Source organism: Sitophilus oryzae, unplaced genomic scaffold (assembly GCF_002938485.1).
Source record: "Sitophilus oryzae breed Bouriz unplaced genomic scaffold, Soryzae_2.0 scaffold_1492_pilon_pilon, whole genome shotgun sequence".
NCBI lineage: Eukaryota > Metazoa > Arthropoda > Insecta > Coleoptera > Curculionidae > Sitophilus > Sitophilus oryzae.
Window position 1 is genome coordinate 700335 of NW_022146161.1, and position 15380 is coordinate 715714.

Consider the following 15380-nt stretch of genomic DNA (forward strand, 5'->3'; position numbering starts at 1 on the left):
ATTTATTTAGAATAATTTATTAACGAACATAATTAAGTATGTAATTAATTAGTATTTGGGCCGAAATAATGGTGGTATATTTAATTAATGGTATGCTCTTTTACAAAGATTTAAATAATTTTCTTTTTGCATACAAATGGGCTAGTAATATTATCATTTTGCTAAAAACGATAATATTACAAGCCTGTACATTTTGTACATTTGTTGCTTTAAAAACAATCTAAAATGTCAATTATAAGAAAATGCATTTTGTACGAAAACTTGAAGGGATAGATAAAAAGTGGTATAATACAATTTGATAGACAATTAAATTGTGCATCTGATTCTCCTAAAATATACAGGGCGTTCCATCTAAATTAAACAAGTTATTGCCGTTTAAAGTTAGAAATAATTTGAAATACATTTTTAGACACTCTGTATGAGGTAGTATTATTTTTATTATTGCAACACAATAACTGATCAATAAACAGACTTCAGTAAATATTTAGTATTAAAAAATTTGATACCCTTGGAGAAATGAAGCCTTAAAGTTTTTACTGCAATTTCACTAAATTGAAAATATTTCAAAAACGGTCAGGTTTAAGTGTAATAAACCTTAATTAAATTTACCTTTATTTTAATCGTAGAAACTAAAAATGTAATAATATACAGGATGTTCCATTTAAAAAAATACAACTTTGATATTTTTTATTTATTTGAGACACTCTGTATCTTGTAAAAATATATTTAAATTGTAGCTCTAATAGTCCCTCAACGAACCCAAAACTTACAATTTGTAAAAATCTAATCATTTAGCTACAATACTCGCTGTCGTATGTGGTGAACAACCCTGTATATGCTTTTGTTATTAGTTCTTAGTTCGTTACTATGAATTGTATGTTTTTTATTTGTTATTATGTTTAGCTAAACTTATATACCGTTTTGATAATAATAAATATAATACGGGTATACGATTATATTTAAATCGATCTATGTCGATATACAGGGTCGCTTTTATGTATGGAAACGGTCGATTATTAGGTAAAATATAGGAGGTACCGCAAAAGTTAAATACAAAAGTTATAGGATTTTTAAATATCTATCAGCGAGTAATAAATTTAAGTATACAGGGTCATTCATAAAGTCGTGGCACGTCAAAGTTTCATTTTTTTAAATAGAACTTCCTGTATATTATAACATATTTCAATGCTTCCTTCAATTCTAAGCAAAAATCGAAATACACACAATATACCTCAAAGCAACCGTTTCCAAGTTATTGACTTTTGAATATATCACTTAAACAATTCGATCTAATTAATTTCGATGTATTTGGTTTGATTTAATGATGCCATTCTATCGAAACTGTGATACTGTTGTAATGGGTTTTTTAATGTATATTAACTACTAGTAAATTTAAGTACCTATACAGGATCGGTCATAAAGTTGTGGCACATCAAACTTTATTTTTTTTAAATAAAACCCCCTGTATATTATTGCATATTTCAATTCTTCCTTCAATTTAAAACAATAATCGTAATACACAATGTATATAAATTGAAGAATTGAAATGTTAAACGAAACTTTTTTTTAATTTCCAGACTTGCTATACTCTCATTTTATACATCTATAAATGCTAATTTGAGGACTAATGTCAAATGTTATTAAGTATCACAGTTTTGGCAAAATGGCATCGTTAAATGAAACTGAACATATCGAAATTAATTAAATCAAATTTTTAAGTGATATTTTCAAAAGTCAATAACTCGGAAACGGTTGGTATGAGGTACATTGTGTGTCTTTAGATTTTTGCTAAGAATTGAAGAAAGAACCGAAATATTCAATAATATACAGGGTTTCCATTTAAAAAATGAAACTTTGATGTGCCACGACTTTATGACCGACCCTGTATACTTAAATTTATTACCCGCTAATAAATATTGATAAACCCTATAACTTTTATATTTAACTTTTTGCGGTACCTCCTATATTTTACTAATAATCGACCGATTCCATACATAAAAGCGACCCTGTATGTTATGTGTTTTGACTTTTACTGAAATATTCTGTCATTACAGGGAACGACTGAGATCCATAGTCAATGCTGTTTGGCGGCTCTCAGGGGTGCCGACTGCGGGGGTGCTCAGGTGTTCCAGCACCCACGAGAGGAAAACAATTGCTGTCCTCCATTCGCGAACTTCAAGTTCCAGAGCTTTACGCCCTGGGCTACTCAGAAAGGTTCTGAAAGGAGCTGTGCGCGATAGCTTGGTGCCTCCATATTGCTCGGAACAGTTCTGAACTTTATGACTCAATTGAATGAAGTGAGAGTATAGCGTTCTTGAACAGTTCAGAGCTGCACAACTGCGTGAATGGAGGACAGTAAATGGCCGTCAACGAGCATTGGCGTCAAAAGTAATCAGTTTAGCAACTTTAAGCAACACAATTGTAATTATATACAATGTCACTACTTACCTATAGCAAAACAGAAAATTTCTGAAGTACTCGTAAGTAACATACTCGGACCAACTTTTCCCAACGTTTCTCCTATGCTTTCTTGTATAGATTCACTTGGTTCTCTTAAAAAAATATTTATATAATGCAAAATTAAACTCAATAAACGACTTTGATATCAATACTAGAAAATAATACAAGACATACTTTTTAAATCAAAATTGGATTAAAGCTTCGGGATATAAATAGGGGGATTTAAAAAATTATATTTTTTATTTCATATTTTTCATTAAAACTATTCAGTATTACCTGTCGTTTCGTTGATGTGTTTGGACGATAATAAAGATATTATCCACACCAACTGCTAGTACCAAGAAAGGGATCACTTCTATAGTCAACATGGTTGTTTTGACGTGAAAGTACGAACATAGACCAATAGCTGAAGTTACTGAGAAACCAACTATAAATACTCCGCCGACTCCAAGTATCATCTTTGTTTCTAGCTGCAAATAATATTTTGAGGTAATTACTATAATACAGAGCGACCAACAATGACAATGACTGAAATAGTTGGCAATATTAACTTACAGGTTTATCAGTAAGACGGAGAAACTAAATCAATCAAGGATGGCATTCGGTCTCTTTGGACCACTTCCAGCCAATGAATATAAGAGTTCAATCATCGTTGATCCCTCCATATATTTTGTAATATTTCAATTATTGGTATCACTCATTGCTACCGTAGATCATATATTATACTTACGTGGATAAATCAACGCCATAAGTTTAGCATTACAAAATATGTCTCCAACATCACAATATGCCATTTTCAAACCTTCTTTATTGCACTTATGAAACGTTCAATAGGTTTGTCTTTCTCGAGAACCTTACTTTCCGCATGCGCATTAAAAGTTGCAAGTATTTCCAAAATAATTACAATTTTATACGGTTTATAATTTTGAATAAGAAGACTAAGGAAGGAGCATAATGCTATCCACGTATTCATGCATGGTGGGTGGAAAAAGTACTCTAGGGTGGGGATCCTTGACAGTTCTGTTTGACAATTCATTTAACACATTTGAATTTGATTTTAAATTTTGTGGATTTGTCAGGCTTTACTGAGCTTATTTTATGTTATTTATTATTTATTCTACTACGGATAGTTGTATAAAGGTAGTAAATCTAGATGGAAATTATGGCAGAACTTAAATTAACAGTGACACTATCGCGATTTATCGAAAAAGACTCTAAAATAGTTGGTTATGTAGCGTGCGGTAGATCTCGGCAAAAATCGAGTGAAATAATGGAACAACTTTTCGCTAGTAAGTGACTATATAATATACATACGTGTAGTAAACCGATCATTTATGAAATTCACTTAAATTAACTAAATTATATATTTTTCTTGCATTTTAGCTTTTACTTATTACTTGTCAAAGATTAGATGCATAGATAAAAGACTTATACTATTAAATAGATAGGCAACTTATAATACATTTCAATTTTATTATACAAGGGCGCCTCTGGTAGACGGAGGAAGAAATACTAATGGAAGAGAGGGGTGCGGGGAAGGGGGGTTGTTTTAGTTAATTTAAAATTAATTTAGACATACATGTAAGAACACTTTGTGTGCTTTTAATTAGGTCGAACATATTATACACGATAAATCAACTGAATTAAAAGCATACAAAGTGTTCTTATATGTCGGATATTAATTAAAAAATATATTAAAAATACTAGAAATAGTATATATTAAGTTGTTACAGTTATAATTTAATCTTTGGTGGTTTTCAGCAAATAGCAGGCAGTTTTACATAATTTTCCTCCCTTTGAAGTGAATTGGAAACGGCTAGGTATATAATTTTGGTGTAGGCAAGATTCCCAGTTTGTTTCCGTTTGGGACCTGAAATAATCAAAACAAATTAAATCAGATGTAATTATCTGCTGATCATAAAAAAAAACGCGCGTCCTTAATTCCTTACATGCACCGTAAAAAAATTAAATAACTGCTCTGCAAGTAGCATTTATTAGCAGTACTAATTTAAAAAATCTATAACTGTAAGTAGATATGTTTAATTTACTTACCATTGTATCCTTCGGAAACCAGGTGTACAACAATTAAACTCCATGATAAAAAATAATTAAGAGTTATTACAAAACACAAATTGTCCCACCATTTTTAAAAAACATTGTCTAAAACAGAATACTGGCAAAAAATCTGAAGGAATTTAATTTTACAATAATTCGACAAATCAAACCGTAAAATCACAACAAAAGCGTCTCTGAGTGACAGTTAAAAATCAAATTTTATTATTGTCAGATATTGACATTTGCATTGTTAATATTGACAGTTTTAATATTTTGCGCCTCTGCATCTTGGAGAAAAACTATTTTTAATGAACTGTCATTTCCATTTAAGTTTCCCAGCCATGATTAGATGTCAAAGAATTTAGATACGTTAATTTGACTTACCTGCTTCAGTAGCGTATCGGATGTTTGTGTTAATAAATACTTATTATAACTTATCTATTTTTATTAGAATTATATATTTTTATAACAATTTTAATAACTACCAACATTTATTCACAACGTAAAATAAAACAACAAATTATTGAGTCTACCCCACGTCTACCCTACATCATAGTTTTACATTTTTTAAATAAAATTAGAACGACACTGATAAACCGGAATTTAAGTCGGCCATATTTGAGGCCTATCGCGGTGTACCTAAGATTTTTGATATGCTCCTTCCTTAGTCTTCATATTCAAAGGTTTATAAAGTACAAATTATACATTGTTATGGAAACCAACTTTTCATTGTCATTATATTGTCATAATCTTGGCATAATCATGATAATCATATGTCAAAATCTTATTTCCATTGTGTAACGGCGCTTGTTTTTTGCGTTTTTTATTTTAAAAATTGTATTAATTACTCTTTTATCGACCGCTTTTATACAGGGTGTCCCAGAAATAAGGGCAAATATTTTAACTGGCAGTATAGTTCAACCCCAGAAACACGCCTATGAGTTTTTTTCGCGAAAAAAAAATTTGAAAATTCGAAATTTTTTGAAAATTTTTTTTTTAGTTTAGTTTTTAGTTAAAAAATATAATTTCTTGATAATATGGCAACATAGATATTAGATTAAATTTACAAGAAAGAAAATCCAGAAAAGATCCAATGGTTCTCAAAATTTTAGCAAAAAATCATTTTTTTTGGAAATGTTCAAAGTAAAATAACTCCGTTATTTTGGACTTATTTGAAAAACGATAAAGAGAAAATATGTTTCTTTTATCGAGATCTACCACCCCTTAAAATATTTGCACTTATTTCTGGGACACCCTGTATATTACAGTTGCCCACTCAGTGCCCACTGAGCGAGTATATAAACGCTCAACTTGTAGATTGTACTTTAGTTTATAATCATCTGCTGATGATGCTAACATGGTTAGCGAAACGCGCGTCCAGTGTAAAAGTAAAAGTGTTTTGGTGTATTGTGGTGATTTAGTGTTTTTATTTCACCCTGTATAGCCAACGATGCAAGTGTCTTCAGTGAAAAGTTAATTTTAAGTTTGTGCAATTATATTTCTGTATTTTTTTCGTTGAACTTTCTAAATACTCGTAAAAATGACTAGAAAGTGTTTGGTGTAGGGAAGTTCTAATATAAAGGTCCCCGAATTATCTGTTCATAGGCAAGTAAAGTATTCAGTTGTTCTTTTATTTATATTAAACCACATGCATACTTTCTGGTTAGATTTCCTAAGAATATTGATATTCGTACGGAGTAGCTAAATGTATTTTTTATATAATTTAATTTTTGTGACAGTAAACATTCAATTTATTGTTCAAATATAAGCATTTTACAAATTAATTTTTTTAAATTAATGTTCAAATTTGGCACGTGTACGCTAGATCCTAGACAAAGATAGACAGAGTAGAAGAACCGCGTGTGCAACAAAAAAAGACGATAAATGGAAGTCGTTGATATGTTTGCGATAGTTTCCATAGTGATTTACCTATCCACGTAAGTATATATGATCTAGGATTGCTACACACATTCAAAATAAACTAATAATTAATGTACTTACCAACAATTGTTCAACATTAACTATTTTTCCTAAAGCGAGAGCGATATAGACAAACATGACTATGTAACTGATGACAACGGTTAATACTTCTGATTCGGATAAGCGTTCGATTTCGTCTTGTATAGATCTCTCAGCCGAGAATGCTACGTGCATGTATTCAGATCTGTTGTTCGCATCCCATTTCTTCATGAATTCGATAAATCTATTAAAATTGTTAATTATTTATAAATATCTGCTTTATTAGGACAAAAGAAGCGATAGCCATACATTACTAACTTCTACAGATGCATGAGCAATACCTTTATTTTTTATTTATTATTAGACTGTATTAAAAAAGCTTCTTTTATTTTTCGTTTAGAGACTATCGCTTATTTCATAATAATTTTTGTGTTATTAAAATCTACTTTGTACCCTGTGTCCCATGAATGTTGACAATAACATTGTAATATTGTTAACTTTGAAGTTTAACTTGATATAATGTCATTTTAAGAGAACGTCAACGATGTTTATATGCTGTCCTCCTTTCACGCAGTTGAGCAGCTCTGAACTGTTCAAGAACGCGATCCTCTCACTCCATTCAATTGAGTCATAAAGTTCCAGAACTGTTCCGCGCCATATGGAGGCGCCAGGCTCGCTCCTTTCAGAACCGTTCTCGAGTAGCCCCAGGGCGTAAAGCCCGAAACTCGAAGTTCGCGAATGGAGGACAGCAATAGACGTATCTCTTGAAAAAAATAGTAGTGTTCTTGAATAGTTGTATTTAGATATTTTAAATAGTTTTTTTCTTTGTTCTTTGTGTTTTTTTTGCTTCCGACGACGGGAAGAGACATGAAGAGACAAGATATCCTTCCCGAAAGGTTAAGCATTTTTTCGTCCGTTAGGGAAATTTGTTTATTAGTAAATCACTACTGACACTGACAAGAGCAGTGTTTACATAAAATAACTATTATATTTTGTTTTTTTTGCAGTACAAGTGGCGGAAATACCCATTGACTTTTTTGAAGGAAACACGTTTAAAATTTATATTTGTAAAGAATTTAATAAATCGAAACTTACGCTTTTTCCCAGGCGTAGGCATTTGTCAATTCATCCTCGTTGTTCTTATTCTCTACCAGGAAAGTCAAAGTCATGCCTACAGCATCCAGATGATCATCTTGTGTGGCTCCACCCACAGCCACTCCAGGTATGATAGGCCCGCCGTATGGAGCAAGACAATTCAGACCGGTAGGTGCTCTGGAAAAGAAAAAACATGGAAATATTTGTAAAGTCTAGAGTGACCGAGACAACGTGACGGACAAAATGTGATCTGACCTACAAAACGAAACAAGATCCCATCAAAAGGATGATAAGTAGTATTATTAGATATAGTGTACAGCAAATTACAGGAAAGAGGAATGAGCATTAGATACAGATACTTCGGCCCTAACTAACCCTAATTTGCGGCGAACAGGAAGTTCTAAAAAGTTTTCTAAAATATACAGGAAAATTTAAAAGAAAATGCTCGATTTTTAACATCTTTTTTTCAAAAAAAAACTCATAGACGTGTTCCTGGGGTCGAAATATACCATCCCTGAAAATATTTGCCCTTAATTAAGATCTACATCCCGTATGTTTTTACCGACTATTCTTTTATTAATAACTAATAAATATGACTGACTGGCAGCAAAAAAAAAGAATGAATAGCATTAGGTAAATTTAAATAGTCTGGGGGTTTAATATGTTTAAAATTTTTAGTTTTTGAGATATTTAAAGATATTCAAAAAATAAAAAATATAAATATAAAAAAAAGGATATATTTTAAGGATATATTTTATATAAAAACTTCATTATTTCAAATGCAACATACTGTATTTTTTAAAATAAATCGAAGCAGATTCAAATGCTTTTTCAAACTATATTAGGGTTTTCTATACCTATCTATCTCAAATTTTGAATAAAAAGCGATTTTAAATAAAAAATATTTAAATAGTCTCGATCTAAATGTATACTAAGAATACGGTAGCGTAGATAGATTGACAACTGGGGGCCTCGGTGCAATATTTTTCGAGCTTCCCTTTGTAAAAAGGTAGACGAATTTGACGCGAACTCTGCGGTTGACGGAGAAAATATATCTATGCTTGGCTTGAATTGGGGACGGATTAAAAGTCAAGTCTGAGAACTGAAAGCCAAGTCTAAATTGTTGTTTAAAATGTGGCTAAAATGAATTTGCTAAAAATTGCTGAGACAGCAGAGAATAGTTAAATAAGGTTTAAACTAGATTAGATAATAAAATATGAATGTCGCGAAAATCCCAATATTCTTATTATGGACTGTAACATAGCATTACATCAGAATACATTTATATCCACTGCCTAGGTATTGCCTAGGTTTTTTTCCTTTGAGTCATGGCATTATCATACAAGATGCCAAATGTAGAAAAGTGTAGAGGAAAAGTTTCGTGATAAGAACTATATAATAACTTAAAAAATGCTGCATTTTAATGGCGACCGCGGTTCATTCAGTTAAGAACACGTGTACACGAGGAGGCTGCTGCTGTAGCAGAAAAGAGAGCAGGGGCGGATCGTGAATTTGTGGGGCCCTCGGCTGAAACTACTTAGGGGCCTACATAAGTACTCAACTAATAGCCATATCAAAAAACTGTTTCTATAATGATATATTATTATTCTTCTTCTTTACGTGCCGTCTCTTTCGTGGAGGTTGGCGATCACATTGGAAAAATCTTCACGATTCTCGGCTTTCTTTATAAGTTCTTCAAAAGTTAGGTGAGTCCAGTTTCTGATGTTTCTCAATCAAGATAGTTTCTTCCTGCCGAGACCTCTCTTTCCTTCAATCTTACCCTTAACTATCAATTGTAAGACGTGGTATTTTTCATTTCTCAATATATGCCCTAAGTATGATGTTTTTCTTATTTTTATTATATTGAGCAATTCTCTTTCTCTGCCTATTCTGCTGTAGACTTCGGTATTTGTGATATGTGGATTTAAGTAACATAAATGTTACTTAAATCTACGCAAGTATTAGTTGTACAAAAGGCGACCTTATTGCTGTGGTAGCAATCTCTTCCAGGCAAACTTTGGGTGAGAGAGAAACCGAAATAGTGATATTTAATAAGAATATAAAAAAAACAATAAAACAATTTTATTTATTTACTTATTATGAATTAGTAAAAAAATTGATAGGTTGTAGTCACAGAAATTGACAGTTATTTGGTCATCACATTCCAAGTCTTTTGTTAGATCACAATTTATGGAAAGAAGTGATAAATTATTTAGTCGATGGTTCGACATTGTTGTCCTATATTTATTTTCTACATAGGACATCTTGGAGAAGGAGCGTTCTGCTTCACAGCTAGTGATTGGCAATGTTAAAAAAATCTTTAAAATGGTATAGCAGTTAGGGAACACGTTAATAAGTTTATTTTCATACATGAGCATAAAAATGTCACTGCAAGAGGTGTAAGACTCAGACATAGATTGGAGTAAGTACGATTTTAATTGAATGCACTCATTCACTAAATGCTCGTCTACGTCATCGGGATAGTAATCAATAATATGACGTGCAATTTCCAAATCTATGTTTTCGATATTTTTGTCTTGCAAATCCATTAAAAATTTGAATTTTTTGCTATATGTCTCATAGACTTGTCTCCTTTTATTTAAATCCATAATCAGCTTATCCAACGCAACTTTTAACGTGTCTCTTTAAATCTTTCTGCGCCGTATACTGAGAATTCACCTGTAGACTTATCTGAAAATTTTGGGATAATGCGTCTCTTGTTTATGTAATTGTAGTCTATTATTACACTAGTACTTAATTTTTTAGCTTTTTCGTCGTATTCCTGTAACATTTGATCTGATTGATGTCGTATGTTGCTCACAAAGTCTTTTAAAGAAACAATTAACTTGTTGCCTTCACAAATGTCTAAACCAGGGCTCTGTATTTTTTATTAACTAAATGAAATCTCTCCAAAACTTCTTCCCAAAAGATAATCAAAATTGCAGTCTCGAGTTTCGCCATTTTATTGAATAAATTTCGTGCCTCTTTCCGGAAATCAACTTTCTCAACCTCATTTTCGCTGAAACTTTTGAAAATTTTCATAATGTCATCATAGTTATTTTTTAAGGCTTTGACAGCATCACAGTGGCAAGGGGCCATCTTGTCTGGCTTAAACTTTTAACCTGAATTTTAATTTTATTTCACGATTCAACAGTTCCCACCTATGGGTCTATTGTTTTTCGCGGAGCCTGGGGGCCCCTTGTAACCTCGGGGCCCTGGGCTGCAGCCCAAACAGCCCGTAGGTAGATCCGGCCCTGAAAGAGAGAATTTTTTCCTACAATGTGTAAGAAAATATATACCCGAAAAGCTAAAAGTAATTAATGTATTTCACAGAGGATTGGGTCAGCTGAATGAATCAGGAAGTCTTAAAGTTTCTCAAAATCGTGAGTTAAAATCGTAGCCTATTCAAGATCAAATTACCGTTCTCGATAATGGAAATATAGCGGTAGAACCCTGTAAAACTGAGCCATTTTGTAGTAAATATTCAGATGTCCGACCCAATATTGGTCTTTACGAAAATTTTCATCAAGACAATTTATTTTTTTTTAAACCGGAGGAAAAAAGAGCTTTTTCGCACGAGCGAAAAACACCTTTACTTATAATATTAATAAATAAAATATGTTTCTTCGTTATGGTCATTTTGTTTTTGTGGATTTGGGCCGGTTGCCTGTTTTTCCCGGGCCGGTTTCCACTTCCCCATCCACCCTTGAATGGCAGTAGGTAAGTAAGTAATTTTGAGTAATAATAATAATACATATTTTTGGATTTAAATCTTACTGTAAACATCCAATGATTTTTTCCGTACTATTGTGTATATCTTTCTTGTACTGGTCAATGCCGGAGAAGTATCCCAAAACCGACATGATGGCACACTCATCTATGGTCTTTTCGCCATCAAAAGGCGTCCGTAAAGGCGAATAACATATATCTTTTAGTCCTATAGTTTCTCCATCCACTTCCACTGTTATCTGTAAAAAACAACAACTTCAAACTACACTCAGAAGCAAAAAAAAACTAAAAGATTTAGAAACAAAATATTATATGGCTATATGTGGGGAGGCAATGTGCACAATTTAAAATTATTTTGAAATATACAGGGTGTTTCAGAACTAAGATCCATACCAAAGTTATATTTTTTTTATGGAACACCCGGTATTTTATTTCATTTTTGGATTCTTGTACCCAACAAGGGTCATTTTTTATAAGGGTTTAATATGTTTAAAATTTTTAGTTTTTGAGATATTTAAAGATAGAACAGATTATTAACACCCTGTACATTACTTTTCAGAATTAATTCTGTGCTGAGTTTAAAGGTAAAGAAATAAACTTTACAGAAAAATGTTATTGCTCTCTTAAATTTATACAGGGCTATCAAAAGTTGCTGATCTATTTTAAGGATATATTTTATATAAAAACTTCATTATTTCAAATGCAACATCCTGTATTTTTTTAAATAAATCGAAGCAGATTCAAATGCTCTTTTAAACTATATTAGGGTTTTCTATAGAGAATAGAATCTCAAATTTTGAATAAAAAGCGATTTTTAAATAAAATTGGAATCAAAATGACTGGTGTCGCCATGGCAATTTATTAGTGACAGTTAGTAACTATTTTCAAAGTCGACATTAGTTTATGGATATTATTATTTATAATTTATAACAGTTTCCTTAAATGTACCTACAACAGTTTAATAAGTAAGTATTCATTATTTTATCAAGAAAAATAAAGCAGTAGATATGTTACTAGTGATTTTATTTTGTGAGGAAAATTGCCTCTTGGCCTCAAGGGCTTATGCTCAAAGATAAATCCAAATAGAAATCTTCTTGATAAGCGTTCGTTTGAAAAACTACTTGTCCTATTTCGCAGAGCTGGTAGTGTGGTTTATAAAAAACCTATTAGGCAGAAACCTGTCGTTGGAAGCGAAGAAAATGAATTTGCCGTAATTGGCTCTTTTATAGAAAATCCATATATCTACAAATCTACCAATCATCGTAAAATAAACCAAAGAACTATTTCTTCGTTTTTCTTGATAGAATAATGAATACATATTTAATAAATATTATTTATTAAACTATTGTAGGTAAATTAAATAAAAGTAAACTGGTATAAATTTAAATAAGTCCATAAACTAATTTCGATTTTGAAAATAGCTACTGTCACTAGAAACTTGCCATGACCACACTGGCCCTCTTGGTTGCCATTTTATTGAAAAAATGCTTTATTCAAAATCTCAGCTAGATAGGTATAGGAAACTCTAATATAATTTAAAAGAGCATTTGAATCTGCTTCGATTTAAGTAAAAAAATACAGGGTGTTGTATTTGAAATAACGAAGTTTTTATGTAAAATAAATTCGTCAAATAGATCAGCAATTTTTGATACTCCTGTATAAATTTAAGGAAGCAATAACATTTTTCTGTAAAGTTTATTTCTCTACCTTTAAACTACCTTCAACCTTCTGCACAAGAATTAATTCTGAAAAGTAATGTACAGGGTGTTAATAATCTATTCCATTGTAGCCTGCAAATTTAAATATCTTTAAATATCTCAAAAACCAAAGATTATAAACATATTTAACCCTTAAAATAAAAACACCCTGTATATTTCAAAATAATTTTAAATTGCCTCCCCACATATACCCATAAAATATTTTGTTTCTAGATCATTCCGTTTTCGTATAATCAACCGATGCGAATGAGGTGCGCCACCCTGTATACAGGGTCCGGCAATAGTGCGTCGGGCATCTGTAGCTCCTAGAATAAATAATTTGAGAATTTTGTTTAAGTACAAACCAAAAGTATGTACCAGGACGTATTTCCGGAAAATATTTTCACTTCTATAGGGTGGCTCAAAAAAGTGTGAGTGGATCTGGATGATTTTTTTAAAATGAAACACCCTGTATATTATTGCATTTTTGGCTTCTTTTCATATCACTTTACATAATCCTAAGATATGAGTAACTCTATTTCGATCGTTTCAGAGATATTAAAAAATAAATCAAAAATGTATATTTTTCAACCATTCTTAAAAAAATATATTAAAAATACAAGAACTGTTCTGAAATCAAAACTATAATAGGTATTTACTTTAGATGGTCTGTTCTTACTTTCAAAAATATAAAATAATTTGTCTTCGTTTTTTAAATGGAACACCCTGTGTATTATCTTTTCAATAGATAGAGAATTAAAAAATGAACATTTTTTGTATTTAAAGTATTTCAAAATTTTTAATGGTTTTCCGGATACACGCAGTATTATTTCATATGGCGCTTTCAATGGTAAAATACGAGAGAAAAATCATTGGTTGGCTTTGATAAAAATTTACTGTGAAAATGCCATATGAAAAACACAACCGGGAATATCTGGAAACCGTTAAAAATTTTGAAATACTCTAAATATAAAAAATCTTCATTTTTTAATTCTCTATCTATTGAAAAAATAATATACAGGGTGTTCCATTTAAAAAAAAAACAAAGAAAAATTATTTTATATTTTAGAAAGTTTGGCGTAGAATTTTGAACAGCCTGTACGATTTACGATTTCCATATTTATAGCAAAGTAAGTACAGACCATCTAAGTAAATGTCTAATATAGTTTTGATTTCAGGGCAGTTCTTGGTATTTTTAATAATTTTATTAAGAAAGGCTGAAAAATATAAAATTTATATTTATTTATTAATATCTCTGAAATTATCGAAATATATTTATTCATGTCTTAGGATTATGTAAAGTGATCTGAAAGGAAGCCAAAAATGCAGTAATATACAGGGTGTTCCGTTTAAAAAAAATCATCCCGATCCACTCACACTTTTTGAGCCACCCTATAGAAGTTAAAATATTTTCCTGAAATACATCCTAGTACATAATTTAGGTTTGCACTTAAACAAAATTTCCAAGTTTTTTATTTTAGGGGCTACAGATGCCCGACGCACTATTGCCGGACCCTGTATATAGTTTGGTAAAAAAATTAAGGAAATAGGGCTAAAAATAAAAAATATAGCATTTTAAACTAGACCAAAAATTTGTCGTTTGGATTTTTTGCATAATATGAGTGTATAAAAATGATATTGTTGAAATTGTTTTTTTTTTAATTATTATTAATTAAGTTACCATCTCAATAATTACCAGCCAAAAGCATCCAATTCATGTAAAAAATATACGAAATATTTACTATAGATTTTTTTGGGCAATCCGCAACCTTATAACTCTGTACATGAGGTATGTACTTGACGTTCAGGTGTTCTTTTTATTTCTGACTTAGATTAAAAAGTTGCTGATTAAATTTAATTTTAAAACTGTCTGCATTTTAAGTTATTTTTCAAAGGTTTAATATTTAAACAAATATATTGTTTAGATTAAACACCTGTTCAAAACAGGTGGGTTATCTTTTTTTTTCGTTTAATTACTTGCAGGTGTAAATATACATGGTGTTTCAAAATGCACGACCGTATTTCGGTGGGTGATTTCTCGCATTTTTCTTTAAAAATTTGTATTTTTTTTTACTTTTTAGTTAAAAACCGTAATTTCAGGATAACATGGCAACATAGATAGTAGACTAATTTTACAAGAAAGAAAATTCAGAAAAGATCCAGTGGTTCTCAAGATTTCATCTCAAAAAATCATTTTTTTTCTGAAATTTTCAAAGTAAAATAACTAAGTTATTTTGGACTTATTTGAAAAACGGTAAAGAGAAAATATGTTTCTTTTATCTAGATCTACCAGCCCTGAAAATATTTGGACTTATATAAGACTCACCCTGAATATTATTAATAATAATATATTTATACAGGGTGTTTCAAAAAACATGTACCTTC

The 15380-nt window shown here is 31.0% G+C and overlaps 1 protein-coding gene across 1 annotated transcript in view; it reads right to left on the reverse strand.

Annotated features, from left to right (window-relative positions):
• Positions 1-15380, reverse strand: part of LOC115877438 (NPC intracellular cholesterol transporter 1 homolog 1b-like) — a gene marked incomplete in the record, with an annotated part of 59845 nt that overhangs the window by 25301 nt on the left and 19164 nt on the right. The window contains 5 exon segments of the mRNA XM_030893591.1: positions 2449-2552; positions 2737-2930; positions 6517-6718; positions 7570-7746; positions 11347-11537. Of these exon segments, the coding sequence (XP_030749451.1) occupies positions 2449-2552; positions 2737-2930; positions 6517-6718; positions 7570-7746; positions 11347-11537 (868 nt within the window).